Source organism: Podarcis filfolensis, assembly GCF_964270895.1.
Source record: "Podarcis filfolensis genome assembly, chromosome: 14".
In the NCBI taxonomy this organism is placed as follows: domain Eukaryota; kingdom Metazoa; phylum Chordata; class Lepidosauria; order Squamata; family Lacertidae; genus Podarcis; species Podarcis filfolensis.
The window spans coordinates 48,002,674-48,018,506 of record NC_139616.1 but is presented as its reverse complement, the minus strand read 5'-3'; the positions used below and the strand labels follow the sequence as shown (position 1 = coordinate 48,018,506).

Here is a 15,833-nt window from a genome sequence, read left to right as displayed (position 1 = left end):
GATAGGGGTCCCCTCGCAGCTCTCAGAAGCCTTAACAAACCACAGCTCCCAGAATCCTTGGGGGGGGGGGATGGCCATTTACAGTGGTAAATGTGTAGTATGAATGGGCTCCCAAGGCTCAGCCTCAATTCTGGACATTTTCCGGTTCCTAAGAAGTGTCTGGCAGGATCAGGCCACGGACCCCGTCCAGCATCGTCACTGTGGCCAACCAAATGTTTTCTGGTTAGCCTGTTTAGGCCTGCTGTCTGTGTGCAGGAGCCGGTAAAAACAAAATTCCTCCAGGACCTGAGCCCAAGAGAACTCACCTGGAGTTCTGGTACACGGCACAAGACAGCTTGTTCTCAAACCAACATCGAAAGCCAAAGCCCTCTTTTGCCAACATTGCTTTAAACCCACAAAGATCAACAGAGGGTTTTCACTTCGCCATAACCCCATTTGTTCGATGGCTCACAGGTTCTTCTTGGTTCAGCGATAACTGAACCGGGCTCCACGAGCTGCTCAAGCGATAGATGCCACTGTTGACCTAACCCACAGCCTTGCCCAAGGCCGGCCCCTTGGGGTTTTGCCGCCTTAGGTGAGGTTCGCTTCTTTCAGTGCTGCGGAGGTTGCCCCTCTTGCATCACATCCCAACACCTGCTTGTTTCGCCAAAAGGGAATTGGGGCTGGTTATGAACCCGCCTCCTGTTTGAATGTGTCTGCAGTGATTCAGAATGTATCCTTGGGGAGGGGGGGATGCTCAGTTGCACTATTTTTATACAGATCCCTCCTTTCCCCTACCTGCAATTTCGTGAACAGAGCAGAGCCAGGGAGCTGCCTGCTTTGCTTCTGGCCATTTGGGAAAGGCCAGCAATGGTGAAAAACAAACAGAGTGGCGCATTCGGATTGTTTAGCTTTTACCTGTTCATTTTGGGCTTTGCATCTGCCATTTCTCTCTGGCTGGCTGTACCCAGATTGACTCTCAATAAAACAAACCTTCAAAGAGTTCAAAGCGATTCACTTCAGTTCATGAATGCTTGGTGGGCATATTCAAAGAGAACCAAAACGACAAACCTGCAAAGCATGTCTTGGCAGAAACTCAGGACCCCGGTGAAATGATGCAAGATCCGCTCGCCACTTCTCAAGCAACGCATGAGAGAGCAAACCTGTCCCTGGGCCATACAGCAGTGCAATGTTAAATGCAGCTTTGCCATTCTCGTTTTAAATGCAAACACTGGTAGCTGGGGGTTGCAGGGAATGACAACTGGAATTACAGCTGGTGGCTTAACTCTTTTCTCAGCTGACTGTGGTCCTGAATAAAAATTAAAAAGCTTTTCTAGGAAGAAATCCTCAATCAACACTAGTTATTGCGTTGGCTGCAGAACTGGCTGAATGTCCTTTCACTCTCTGTCGTATTTGGCTGAGTCAGGGAAGCATGGCTGGCTCTGGGTGCCAACATCTCTAGGACAGAGATGGAGAACTATGGCTATAACTCCTGGGGAGAGCATTCGGCAAGCAAGGAGCCACAACTGAAAGGGCCCGTTCTGGTGTCACCCTCTGGACTTCCCATTGAGAGGGCACACAGAGAAGGGCCGCAGGTTACAATTGCAGGTATTAGACTCATACCCTACATTCCATCTGCAATTCAAAACAAAATAGCAAAGCGTCAAAATTTTGTTTTATGAACGGCACAAAACTTATACATGCACTGAAACGTACATGCAGGTATATGATGTGCAACACACGGCAGGGATCTGATTTCCTCACATTCTTTCAATTCGCATTAGTAGGACGCCACCTTGGTTTAAGTTGGGATAAGTAATGACGAGAACAGGGAAATGGAGGAAGAGAGTGGAACGTAAGGAAATCAAGCAAGATTCCGTTTTCCCCCACAACACATGATTCTCAGGTTCCTTTCCAACTCCACATTTCTATGGTTCTGTGAACTATGAACTGCAACTGTCAAATTTCACTCTTTTTGGTGCCCAATAGTCTGCCTACTGGGTAAGCCATCACAGGTTACATCTGGTATCCTGTTCCCACCACCACCAGCAGCTATCAAGGCCAGGAAAAAACCTCAGCCCTCTCTACCTCACCTGCAGAATAGCAATGGCGCAAAGTGTTTTGTGTGACATCCGTAAGCTTTGTTTATCTGTGTCCATTCTGCTGCCTTGCTCAGAACGGTGATGCATCCTGGGCCGGACCACGGGGGCAGATCACGGCATAAAAATACAAGGTGAAAACACAAAACACATAACAAAAGCAAGAACAAAAGTGTTATGTACTGAGTTGAATAGGATCCAAACTGCAGCAGTCTGATTGGTCCTAGAACAATAGGATTCAGAATGCAGCAGTCTGATTGGTCCTAGAACAATGCAGCAGTATGATTGGTTGGCAGGAACCACCCAATCATGCTCCAGATAGAAGTGAATCCACAACCTGATTGGCTTACAGTAGAATTCCGGAATTAGCCAATCATGTGCAGCCCATTGTGTAAATAATGTATATAAAGCAGATGCTTTGAGGGGACTTTCATTCATTCCTCCTCACCACTATGAGCTGAATAAAGAGCATGAAATCACTTTGCGACTCTGAGTATATTTCAAAAAGTATAACCCTTTCTGCCCCCTTTGCTAGCCCTGTCTAGTGCCATTGGCCCATGGATTACAATGGTGGTGGTGTGTGGGTGGAAATCGTTGGTTTGTTTTTTTTTAATTAAAGAAATGTCAATAATCAGTAAGTCTAGCGCTTGGGAGCCCCATCGTCGCAGTTCCCCTTGCCAGCTACCCCGCCGCCAGCAACTAGGTGGCGAAAGACATTGCCACGGTTTCCTCCGCTCGCTTAACTTGAAACCATCCCGAACCTCTAGGTGGCGCTCCTCCGGCAAAGGGGGAGAGAAAAGCCTGCAGTTCCCCCTCCCGGCCGCGCGGTGGCGACAGAGAGACGCGGAGCCCAGAGCCTGGAAGCGAGCGCTCCCTCCCCTCCCTCGCCTTATTTTTCTTCCGGGTCGGGAAGGGTACGCGCGGCCTCTTCCGCTTCCGCCTTCCTCTCCGTTAACTCCCTCCCTGCCGGCCCCTCGACTGTGAGGGGGAAAAAGCGGAGAGGGCGGGAGCGGGGAGGGGGCTCCGCGGGGATGAACCGCCCGAAGCCCGCGGCCGCGCGCCGCCCCAGCACCGTCGCCAAACCCTCCGGTGGGTAAATGGGGGTGGGGAAGCGCGTGCACGAGACCCGGGGGGGGGGGGAAGGGCAGCTCCGCCCAAAAAAACGAAAAACCCTCTTCTCCACCCCCCCCAAAAGGAATGACGTAGAACCCTAGAACTGCAGAGCTGGGAGGGGACCCCCAGGGGTCATCTAGGCTGACCCCCCGTCACGCAGGAGTAACAGCTCGACGATCCTTGGTGGGTGGCCGTCCAGCCTCTGCTTGGAAACCTACGAACCACAGAATTGGAAGGGACCCCCTGCAGCCTTTCTCAACCTATGGGTCCCCAGATGTTGGACTACAACTCCCATCACCCTTGCTAGGAAGGCCAGAGCTCAGGGGTGATGGGGGTTGTAGTCCAACAACGTCTGGGGACCCATAGGTCTGCCTAGGGTCATCCAGTCCAACCCCCTGCAAGGCAGGAATCTCAGCTGAAGCCTCCATGGCAGATGGCTATCCAACCTCCAAGGGAGGAGAGTCCAGAACCTCCAGAGGGAGACCGTTCCATTGTTGAGTGGCTCTCAGATGTTTCACTGGAGTCTCCTTTCTTGTTACCTGAATCCTACCCTCCCTGGCAGGAGAAAACAAGCATGCTCCCTCCTCCATGTGACAGCCCTTAACATACAGTGATACCTCGGGTTAAGAACTTAATTCGTTCTGGAAATCCGTTCTTAGCCTGAAACTGTTCTTAACCTGAAGCACCACTTTAGCTAATAGGGCCTCCTGCTGCCGCCGCGCCGCCGCTGCACAATTTCTGTTCTCATCCTGAAGCACAGTTCTTAACCCGAGGTACTATTTCTGGGTTAGCGGAGTCTGTAACCTGAAGCGTATGTAACCCAAGGTACCACTGTATTTGAAGATGGCTATCCTATCTCCTCTCGTTCTCCTCTTTTCCAGGCTAAACATACCCAACTCCTTCAACTGCTCCTCATAAGGCTTGGCTTCCCGACCCTTGATCATCCTCAGCACGCGTCCCAGCATGTCAATATGCTGCTTAAATTGTGGTGCCCAGAATTGGACACACTCTTCCAAGTGGGGTCTGACTAAGGCGGAACAGAGTGGGACTTTTGCGTCCCTTTATCTGGACACTAGACTTCTGTTGATGCAGCCTAGAATGGGATTAGTTTTTTTTGCTGCTGCATCACATTGTTCTCTCATGTGAAGCTTGTGGCCCACTAAGACTCCTGAACAGCCACGGCCAGTCAGTGTCGGCAATACTCAGCTACCTGAGCCAATGGTCGGACTCGATATAAGGCAGCTTCCTGTTTTCTCCCTGACTTTGCATTTCTCTGAACTGCTCTCTCTTTCCTCCTAGGTCACCCGCCTCCGGGAGATTTCATCGCCTTGGGTTCCAAAGGCCAGTCCAATGAATCCAAAGCAGCCGTCACGCTGCTCAAGCCGGCTTCGGCCGGGTTGCCCTCCGAGCGGAAGCGGGAGGCTGCCTCCAGTCTTGCCAAGCGCCCCAAAACTCTCCTCGACGCCCCCTCTCAGTGCCTTGGGACGCTTGGCGGAGGCAGCCGTGGCTGAGAAACGGGCCATTTCTCCTTCCATCAAGGAGCCCTCCGTGGTCCCCATTGAAGGTAAAGAGAGAGGGAAAGACCCTTTGCTCCAGAGAAGGCAATATACACCTCTGAATACTAGTTGCTGGAAACAGCAGGAGGGGAGAGGGCTTTGTGTTCGAATCCTGATTGAGTGTTTCCAGGAAAGGCATCTGGTTGGCCATGGTGAAAACAGGATGCTGGACTTGATGGGTCATTGGCCTGATCCAGCAGATTCTTCGTGTGTCCAACAGACATCAGTTACATATGCAGATGTTTTGATGCAAAGGTAGATGATGGACTTTGTCGCTCTGAGGCAGATTTCAAGCCCTGTGGGCAAATATGAACCATGCTGCAAGACTTCTGCTCCTTAATATTTTGGCACTCTCACCAAAAAGATTGTCCACCCCACCTTTAGGTTATCAAGAGTGTTACCTTTTTTCCAGCCCCCCAGAAGTCATTTGCCTTGAGCTTTGGTATAACATTTATTTGGATTGCTTAAAAATGACACCTGCCAATAGGCTGAGGGCTCTGAGGAACCCATTTCTTGTCTGGCTCTCTTTGCAGTGGCCCCAGCGGTTTTGCTGGATGAGATTGAGGCTGCGGAAGCCGAAGGCAATGACGACCGCATCGAAGGGGTGTTATGTGGGGCCGTGAAGCAGCTGAAAATGAACCGGGCAAAGCCCGACACCACCCTGTACTTGAGCCTGATGTACCTGGCAAAAATGAAGCCCAACATCTTTGCCACGGAAGGAGTGATTGAGGTGAGAGCCGGATTTCTCTTTGTGCATCAAGATTAGAAATATTGACTAAACTCTAGGGGCGTGGTGGGATAGACAATGGAACATATCTCTTTTGGATATTTTGGAGGACCCTTGTACCTATGGGACCCCCTCTCGTGGTCTGCCCCACGGAGGACCTTAAGGTCCTCAATAGCAACACCCTAGAGGTCCTGGGCCTTAAGGAAGTTAGATTAGCCTCAACCAGAGCCAGGGCCTTTTCAACACTGGCTCCGGCCTGGTGGAACGCTCTGTCTCATGAGACCAGGGCCCTGCGGGATCTGATTTCTTTCCTTAGGGCCTGTAAGACAGAGTTGTTCCTCCTGGCCTTTGGCTTGGAGTCAATTTGATTCCCTTCCCCTCTTTCTTTTTTCCTTTATCCTCCTGTGATGAGGCTGCATTTTAATGTTTTAATGTTGTATTTTAATCTTGTTTTTAAGTTGTATTCATTCAACTTGTTTTTATTATTGGTTGTTAGCCGGCCTGAGCCCGGCCTTGGCTGGGAAGGGCGGGGTATAAATAAAATTTTTTATTATTATTATTATTATTATTATTATTATTATTGGAGAAAACTAATGTAGCCCTAAGGAACACAAAGACCAAAGTTGATTTTTAAACCATATGGTGCATGCTTTTTCAATATACAGGAAATGACGATGTTGCCCCCTTTCCATCAGCTACTCACAGCTCACTCGGGGACAATTGGTTAAAAAAGAGTATAGAAGACCCTTAACTGATAGAATCAACTCTAAGCTGTTATACAAACCTGCTTAACTTTTGACTCCATCATGTACATGGAGGGCTTTCTTAGCAGGTAGGAAACTTTCAGGATCTCTGCTTGTTCTCACTGGGGGAATTTGCTTCTGCAGGCACTGTGCAGTCTCCTCCGCCGAGACGCCTCCATCAACTTCAAAGCCAAAGGGAACAGCCTGGTGTCTGTCTTGGCCTGCAATCTCCTCATGGCGGCATATGAGGAAGACGAGAACTGGCCTGAGATCTTTGTCAAGGTACACCAACTTGGGGCAGTGCTCGTGTGGGAGGCTTACTGGAGGCAGGCGGAAGTGTTAAGGCTGTGTGCAAGGACAGGAGCGTCTTCAACACCTGTCACTCGAAAATAATTATCTCTTTATAGTATTTTTATCCCTGCTCTTCTCGGATGAGAAGGCTCCCAGAGCGGCTTTGTGTTTTAGATATACACAGTCGAAAGGAAACAAGGCAGGCCCTGGTGGACAGGTCACAAAAGGAAAAAGCAATGGGGAGGGAAGAGGAAATCAGGCAAACTCAGCATCAGTTCTTAAAGTGGCCAGCTTGAATCAAAACAATCCAAGGGCCAATTGGAGTGGTGTTGTCAGTCCCTCTGCTGCAGCCTGGTGGAATGGCAGCTTCTAGAAAGAGAAGCAAATACAACAGTAATTATATAATAATAATAATAATAATTTATTATTTATACCCTGCCCATCTGGCTGGGTTTCCCCAGCCACTCTGGGCGGCTTCCAACTGAATATTAAAAACAGTACAGCATCAGACATTAAAAACTTCCCTAAAGAGGGCTGCCTTCAGTTGTCTTTTAAAAGTAAAATAGTTGTTTATTGCCTTGACATCTGCTGGGAGGGCGTTCCACAGGGCAGGCGCCACTACCGAGAAGGCCCTCTGTCTGGTTCCCTGTAACCTTACTTCTTGCAATGAGGGAACCGCCAGAAGGCCCTCGGCGCTGGATCTCAGTGTCCGGGCTGAACGATGGGGGTGGAGAAATATCCTACCCCATTGGCTAATGTTTTTATTAAGCTATGGAGGGTTTATGATTTTGGCTAAAATTAGAGGGAGCCCAGAGTCGCCAGAGCTGCAATAATCAGCTACCATTCATTTCTATCGCACAGATCTGTGTCATCCCAAAAGTTTGAATACCCGTAACACCAGCATCTGATATAAGAGTGGCTGGAAAGTACTGATCTTGTCTGTTTGGGGCACACCCATCCACCCCGCTTAACTGCTTTGATGCCTGTGTGTTGGTTCTCTTGACAGTTGAGCCCTGGGATACAAATAGGGGACTAGTTCTTTTCGGTGGAGGTGCAGAGAGGAGTTTCTGTTCATCTCCTTTACAGGTTTACATTGAGGATTCTCTGGGAGAGCGTATCTGGGTAGACAGCCCCCACTGCAAGACCTTTGTGGAAAACATCCAGACGGCCTTCAGCACCAAGATGCCCCCCAAAAGCATTTTGCTGCATGGGGAGGTTGGACGCAGCGGAGGAGACATGAGCGCTGGTAGGGCTCTGATTCAGAGAGTTGCTTGGAAGGTGGTTGTTTGTTTTCTGAACATACAGATAACAACATCAACATGCAAGACAATCACAGTACATCCATTTTAATCGTGTTCACTGTGAAGTCCAGTAGATTAAATTTAAAAGATCTCTAGTGTTTGATTGAGAAATTATGGTATGCGTAGACCTGTTGACATATGAAATCAAACCAAGCTAAACTGCCAGAGTCATGTTTTTTACCTTCCATTGTCTATTTGTTAACCTTTCAGCTATGTATTGTTTTACCCAGGGGTCAGCAAACTTTCTCAGCACGGGGTCGGTCCACTGTCCCTCAGACCTTGTGGGGGGCCGGACTGTATTTTTTGGGGGGAAATGAATGAATTCCTATGCCCCACAAATAACCCAGAGATGCATTTTAAATAAAAGGACACATTCTACTCATGTAAAAACACTAGGCAGGCCCCACAAATAACCCAGAGATGCATTTTAAATAAAAGCACACATTCTACTCATGTAAAAACACGCTAATTCCCAGACCGTCCACGGGCCGGATTGAAAAGGCGATTGGGCCAGATCTGGCCCCCGGACCTTAGTTTGCCTACCCATGGTTTTACTGGTTTTACGTCCCACCTTTTTCTCCAAGGAGCTCAAGGTGTGGCATGCATGGCTCTCCCCCTCCTCTTTAATCCCCACAACAACCCTGTTAGCCTAATGGACAATGACTGGCTCATGATCACCCAGTGAGCTTTATAGCCAAATGGGGATTTGAGCCCTGGTTTCTCAGGTCTTAGTCTGATACTTTAACCACTGTGCCACACTGGCTCTCAAATTTGCCAGATGCTCATATACAACTTGGATAACGTTAATCCTGTACCAGTTTTCCAGTGTTTACATATCAGCTGATAAGCTGCCACCTTTGAAACTAAAACGAAGTCCTTGTAAGGAACATCAGCCTTTTCATTATCAACAAAGGAACAACAAAGCCAGCTGTGGAATTCACTGAAGCTTGCATCCTACTATTTAACCAGTCTCTTCAAATACTTTTTGCCAAAATCAATTTGTTACAGAACAGTTCCACCACATAGGATCAGTACAATCCCTCCAGCATGGTTTGCTTAACATTGTGTTGATGCGGAAGCTTAAATGGAACTTTTCAGAAATTGACCCGGTGTGAAATTTTGACGGTGGTGCTTGGCAGGTCCTGGGATCTGAAGATGAGATTAGCAGAGAAATTGTCGCAAAACAAGATGGCGTCATTTCATAGGACTTATTTCAATAAACCATCTGTCAGGGAACTGCCATCGGAGCTAGAGGCGGAGGGAAGGCTCCAGAGGGGTGCCGGAGAGGGTCCCAGTAGGGAGAGAGGCAGCCCATCTGCTGGGGAAGGAAATCAGCGTAACACCAGTGGAGAAGGGGGGCAGATGGGGGAATCGGAGAGGAGGCTCCAAGACTCCTCGCCGGAGACTAGCGGAGAGAGTACGGGTACTCCGCTGCCCACACCCTCCCTGCGCAGAAGACTTCCGCGCAGGGAGAGTAGGAGGAGACTTGGCGTCAAAGAACTTCTTTGCTGGAAGAAGTTCAAGAAACGCCCACTGACGGATTCTGCCAGCGACTGAGACAGTCACGAAGCTAGAGGCTGTACAGACAGAAAGGGTTCAACCAGGCAACCTAGCCAGGAGTGGCGGCAACTTACGCACGAGCAACCCCTAGAACCATTACACCATCGTTTAAGGTTAACCACAGCGTACAGTTCAGACGTAGCACTAAACTGTCGTTAATTGAAACTGGAAATGAAAGCTTCTGCACTCCTCGCAGCTCTTCCGGAGAGGAAGGGTGAGAATGAGTCTGTGACGTTTGCTGCTGCTTGTTCCCACTGTGACAAACCACGGTTTCTTGTGGCATCTGAACTTGCCCCCTTTCTCTGTGTTGAAATGTGTGTTTTTGGTTTTCCTTCAGGGAACAGCCCACATCCCTCTGTGCCTGAAGAGGAGGACAGTCAGAGTGAGCTGCTGATTGCTGAGGACAAGATGAGCCCAGAGCAGGAAGGACAACTGATGCCCAGGTACGCTCACCCATTGATGACAAATGCCCTCGCTTCAAACAGCACTGGAGAACTGCAGAATGATTGAAGGAAATGTAGCATGTGAGATTCAGCTGGACCTTCCTATGTCTTTATTAACCCTACAGCAAAGGAGGACAGTCTCCACACTTACAGGACCTTGTTTGTGCTTTATCAGATCCACCCAGTGGAGCCAGATGCAAAAGCATGGTGTCCTTCGCTTTTGAGCTTTGCTTTGAGTGCCAGAACTGAGGTGCACTCACACTCCTCCCCACCCCCCAGATCCATTCCTGGTTACCCCCTAGCTTTAATTTGAAGTGTGGGTGTCTGGGATGTGGCGGGGAGTCAACTTGTTGCTGCTGCTATTGTTAATGAAGTGAAGGCATGAGGCAAGAGTTGGTAATGCAGGTAGAAGAGGAAGAAGAGTTTGGATTTGATATCCCACCTTTCACTCCCTTTAAGGAGTCTCAAAGCGGCTAACATTCTCCTTTCCCTTCCTCCCCCACAACAAACACTCTGTGAGGTGAGTGGGGCTGAGAGACTTCAGAGAAGTGTGACTGGCCCAAGGTCACCCAGCAGCTGCATGTGGAGGAGCGGAGACACGAACCCAGTTCCCCAGATTAGGAGTCTACCGCTCTTAACCACTACACCACACTGGCTCTCCAGGTGAGCTGTGCACAGGCAAGCTGCCAGCTAGCCCTGCCAAGGCTCTCTTTATTAGCACAATATGCAAAACCAGTCAGATACATTTTGGACTGTGCCCTTTACATCTTCCAATCACGCGACGGTGGGGTGGTCCAATGTTATTTTGGCACCTGTTTCCACTGCGTCATTTCCCCCTTGCACAATGTATGACGAAGGAGACAAAAGGTCACAAGACAGGGCACGGCAGACCACTGAGAAAGCCAAAGGTTAGATAGAGGGCATGATGTTCAGACAGCTGTGGCTTGTCTGTTTATGGAAGTGTGCTCCACTCCCAGTGATCATTCCTTCAGTTAAACAACCAGGAGTCAAACTCTTTCCAATTTCCTGCAAATCACTCAAAGATCTCCCGGTAGATCCGTATGTGGTTTCTCTCATCCCTGCCTTATAGGCGTTGTAATTCATATAGTTGTAGCCGCAGTGATTGTATATGGCAAATGCTGGGAAGAAGAAGCGACGGGATCAGTTGAGGGCCGAAGAAGATGGTGATGAGACTGTTCTGAGGCACAGTTGGTGCTAGCATGAGAGACAGCCTTTTCTGTGTCTGCTCCCCTATTGGAGGATTCCCTCCCAAGAGAGGTCATCCTGGCTCCCTCCCTGTTGTCCTCCAGCTGGCCGATCAAGACCTTCCTCTTCAGACAGACCTTTGGAAACTAAGATGCAGACAGACGATGCTGATAATGGGGTTGCTCTCAGGACAAACCGCATTTGTAATTGCAGGTTCTCAACGTGCTTTGATGCGTCTCATTTAGTGTTTCCCACTAGTTTGTTTTTGGCATTTTATAATAATGCTTCTTCCAGATGTTGTCAGCCGCCCTGAATCTGTTTGATAGACCTAAAAGCCATGGCCCCAAACCTGTCCTGCTCTGTTAACCTTCTAAAAGCAGCCTGTGCTTCATGCCCAAGAATCGTTTCTGAGCACAATTCAAAGTGTTGGTGCTGATCTTTAAAGCCCTAAACGGCCTCGGCCCAGTAGACCTGAAGGAGCGTCTCCACCGCCATCCTTCAGCCTGGACACTGAGGTCCAGCTCCAAGGGCCTTCTGGTGGTTCCCTCCCTGCAAGAAGTAAGGTTAAAGGGAAGCAGGCAGAGGGCCTTCTCGGTGGTGGCACCCGCCCTGTGGAACACCCTCCCTCAGATGTCAAAGAAATAAACAACTACAGTGGTACCTCAGGTTAAGAACTTAATTCATTCTGGAGGTCCGTTCTTAACCTGAAACTGTTCTTAACCTGAGGTACCACTTTAATTAATGGGTCCTCCCACTGCCACCGTGCCGCCGGAGCACAATTTCTGTTCTCATCCTGAAGCAAAGTTCTTAACCCAAGGTACTATTTCTGGGTCAGTGGAGTCTGTAACCTGAAGCGTCTGTAACCTGAAGTGTCTGTAGCCTGAGGTACCACTGTATCTGACTTTTAGAAGACACCTGAAGGCAGCCCTGTTTAGGGAAGTTTTTAATGTTTGATGTTTTATTGTGTTTTTAATATTCTGTTGGGAGCTGCCCAAAGTGGCTGGGGAAACCTAGCCAAGTGGGCGGGGTATAAATAATAAATTCTTATTCTTATACGGCCTTGTCCTGTCCCAGGTACGACGACCTGGCCGAGAGCGTGGAGGAATACGTCCTGGACATGCTACGGGACCAGCTCAACAGGCGCCAGCCCATGGACAACGTGTCCCGGAATCTCTTGCGCCTCCTGACTGCCACCTGCGGCTACAAGGAGATTCGACAAATGGCCGTGCAGAGGCTGGAGATGTGGCTGCAGAACCCCAAGGTAAGAAGGCTGGGCTTGGTTTGGATTTTTAAAAAAACTGAAACTCCCCGTTCCCTTACTTGAACTTGGAGATGGGGCTGGATTCTATCCAGGACAGGTATTGTTTTTGTTTGTTGTTATGGTATGTTGTGTGTGTGTTTATACTGTAAATCGCCCTGTGATCTTCAGAGATTTAATAAATAATCCTAATAGTCTGACCTGATATTAGGCAGCTTCCCATCTTCATTTTTTAAATCATTTTTATTGTTTTTGCAAATACAAAGTACAAATAAACACAAACTTATAAGAACATATCTGTATAAATTCTCTGAATCTTGAGACTTCCCCCCCATCCCCTCCATAAAGTCTTATTTTAAGCATCTACAACTGCATATTCATCCATACTCCAATTTTTATATCAAACCATGTTGTCCGTAATATTTTTTATGCTACAAGTGAGTCAAAATCCTGCTCTTGTTTCCATCTCCTTACAGTGGTCTCCTAAGTAACTTATAAAATTTCCCCATTCTTTTATAAAGTTTTTATCCTTTTGGTTTCTGAGTTTTCCTGTCAGCTTTGCCATTTCAGCTTGGTTTTTCCATTCTTCTCTGGTAGGGACTTTATCTTCTTTCCAACTCTGGGCTAAGCTTCCCATCTTAATTTTATTTGTGTGGCTTCTTTCTCCCCTGCCTGCCCTCATCGCACCCTTCTTCCCCTTCCTTTCCAGCTCACCAGACCTGCCCAGGACTTGCTCATGTCGGTCTGCATGAACTGCAACACCCACAGCTCCGAGGACGTCGAGGTGGTCTCCAACCTGATCAAAATCCGCCTCAAACCCAAAGTGCTTCTCAACCACTACATGCTGTGTGTCAGGTAAGCCCAGGCTGAAGCCAAGCAAAAGGCCCTCTTTCACTAGGCCTGGGGGCCTAATCCGGCCCGCCAGTTGGGTTAATCCGGCCTCTGCGACAGTTTATTTCAATACCAAGAAAGCTCAACAACTTTGGGGTGAAATCGCAAAAAAAGCTCAACTTTGGATCTGGCCCTCGTTAAAAAAGTTTGGACACCCCTGCGCTAGGAGACCTGAATAATAATAAATAAGTAATAAGTAATAATAAATAATAATAGATTTTATTTAAACCCCACCCTCCCTGGCCAGAGCCAGGCTCAGGGCTGCTAACACCAGTAAAATTACAATAAAAACATAATAGGGGGTTGGGAACCAATTTAAAATACAGGTTAAAAATGCAATTTAAAATGCAGCCTCATTTTAATAGTAGTCCAAAGATCAAAACCACAAGGGGAGGGAAACATAAGGATCAGACTGAGTCCAGACCAAAGGCCAGGCAGAACAGCTCTGTCTTGCAGGCCCTGCAGAAAGATGTCAAGTCCTGCAGGGCCCTAGTCTCTTGTGACAGAGCGTTCCACCAAGTCGGGGCCAGTACTGAAAAGGCCCTGGCCCTAGTTGAGACCAACCTAACCACCTTGTGATGTGGGACCTCCAAAATATTGTCATTTGTGGACCTTAAGGTCCTCCGCAGGGCATACCAAGAGAGGCGGTCCTGTAGGACAAAGGGCAAAGGTGGGCCAAATCCTGCTTGTGGGTAGGGCTGGACCGATAACCGGTTTTCAACATTGTGATATACGGGCTAAATATCGTGATATACCAATGTATCACAATGTCTGAAATAAGGATGGAACTACATAGAGGCATTGGCTGGCTTCACGGCTTTACCTGCATTGTGGTTCTTGCATTACACACACACACACACACACACACACATCGTGATTCACAATAAATTGCCACATCAAAAATTATGAAACCGATAGCACAATATGGACTTCAAACTGGTTTTGAACAATATATCAGTCTATCGCCCAGGCATACTTGCGGGAGAGAGCAAGGGCAACAGGAGCAAAGTTTGTGCACATCAGTGGTTAGGAAAAGAGACTGGTGGACCTTAAATTGTTGCTAATGGAGATGGGGAAGGGTTTCTCTCCCCTACATCTGGCAGGTGCCAGGGACAGGTGGAATTCGCATTAAGTCCAGCAATCTGTCTACAAGTCTAGTTACAATTAACTTGGTTGATTCTTTGTTCAAAACCTCTGGTGGGAACACCACCCCGTACAAGAATTTTGGTCTGATGTGCTTAAGCATCTGATTAGTGATAATATTAAATTTATGCTAGAATTATTTTTTGCTTTCATAATGTTTAAACACTGCTTGACCGTTAAAAAGAAAAGCAAATGAGCAAACCACAAAGTGAAAATTACCAGTAATAACAACTATCTAACACATTAAAAATAAAAATAAGTAAGCAACAAACTAAAAACAGGGTAAGACATGTCAATACATCTGGGTAGGCTTGCCTAGACAAAATTTTTTTATCTAGTGCTGAAAAGAGTTGAATGAACGCTCTTGCCTGATGTCAATAGGCAGGAAGTTCCAAAGTGTAAGTGTTTTCTTACAAATGCAGAATGAGTATTATGTGGCACATAATAATGGCTTTACAGGACATAACAAGGACACAAAATTTAAGGACTTTGCTTTGGCGGTTCCTTATAGTTGCTAGACAACCACCATTTGATCGTGGAAAAAACTGGATAACCTAAACTTATCCCCATTATATAGAACGATTTGGACTTTAGCAATAGCATTAAAAAATGCATATAGAATCCAGGTTCTGCAAGGAAAAGGAAAAACCACAATAATTTTACATCACCTGGCAGAACTTTATTACATATACAGCGGGCAGTTGTGGACATCTGGCAACTTTAATGTATGTAACATGAACTCTGGAACTTCTTATTCTTTGAGGAGGTCTTGACGTGCCTTGACAGGTGCTTTTGTTCAATTCCCACTCCTCTTTTTCCTACATTTTATGTTGGATTTTTTTTCTTTTGCGTAAATAAGCTTTTTCCCCATTTTGAAAAAACTTTCATTTCCCGCAGGGAGCTGCTGAACGCCCACCGGGACAACTTGGGCACGGTGGTCAAATCGGTGGTCTTCAACGAGCTTTCAAATGCCAGAAATCCCAACAACATGCAGATTCTCTACACGGTTTTGCAGCACAGCCCGGAGCTAGCTCCGAAGGTAGGTGGCTGCTTCGCCAGGGCTGGGGAAGCAGCCTGTGGGGCAGATCAGTCCCCTCTTGCCAACCCTGCTTAATGCAGCATCTCCTCCTTGCTCTCTTCCCAGTTCCTGGCGATGGTCTTCCAAGATCTGCTGACCAACAAAGACGACTACCTGCGCGCCTCGCGGGCCTTGCTGAGGGAAATTATCAAGCAGACGAAGCACGAGATCAACTTCCAGGCTTTCTGCCTCGGTCTCATGCAGGAGCGGAAGGAGCCTCAGTACGCCGAGATGGAGTTCAAGGTAAGAGGCCCGCTCAGTTTCCCCCACCAGCTGCTTCTGCGAAAGGCGCCTTGTATGGTGTGTTCCTTCCGTGTTTTTGTTTTGTTTTATAATTTTTTTAAAATTTTCAATTACTAAAATCCGATAAAAACCACATTTTGTCAATACGATTCATATGCCAATATATACCAATTATAAAGCCAATTATACATTTTGTGCGACT

The 15,833-nt window shown here is 47.7% G+C and overlaps 2 protein-coding genes and 1 long non-coding RNA gene across 6 annotated transcripts in view; 2 read left to right on the top strand and 1 right to left on the bottom strand.

The window, feature by feature from the left end:
- LOC310749118 (lysosomal alpha-glucosidase-like) overlaps nucleotides 1–982 on the top strand; it is a 39,521-nt gene extending 38,539 nt beyond the window's left edge. For all 4 annotated transcript variants that reach the window (XM_083585600.1, XM_083585598.1, XM_083585599.1 and 1 more), the window contains exon 21: nucleotides 6–982. The gene's annotated coding sequence lies outside the window, so the exon portion shown is untranslated. The remainder of the gene's footprint in view (nucleotides 1–5) is intronic.
- LOC310749295 lies at nucleotides 705–2,244 on the bottom strand. The gene is made up of 2 exons (XR_014541536.1): nucleotides 2,073–2,244; nucleotides 705–1,148 (listed from the first exon to the last, which is right to left on the bottom strand). It is a non-coding gene; the product is annotated as an uncharacterized lncRNA (long non-coding RNA).
- Nucleotides 2,245–3,039: 795 nt separating this feature from the next.
- The window catches only part of INTS1 (integrator complex subunit 1), a 72,973-nt gene continuing 60,179 nt past the window's right edge, over nucleotides 3,040–15,833 (top strand). The window contains 11 exon segments of the mRNA XM_083585552.1: nucleotides 3,040–3,167; nucleotides 4,491–4,636; nucleotides 4,638–4,755; nucleotides 5,281–5,477; nucleotides 6,362–6,499; nucleotides 7,595–7,754; nucleotides 9,707–9,812; nucleotides 12,093–12,279; nucleotides 12,986–13,131; nucleotides 15,208–15,349; nucleotides 15,455–15,631. Coding sequence (XP_083441678.1) covers nucleotides 3,110–3,167; nucleotides 4,491–4,636; nucleotides 4,638–4,755; nucleotides 5,281–5,477; nucleotides 6,362–6,499; nucleotides 7,595–7,754; nucleotides 9,707–9,812; nucleotides 12,093–12,279; nucleotides 12,986–13,131; nucleotides 15,208–15,349; nucleotides 15,455–15,631 — 1,575 coding nt within the window. The 5' untranslated portion in view covers nucleotides 3,040–3,109.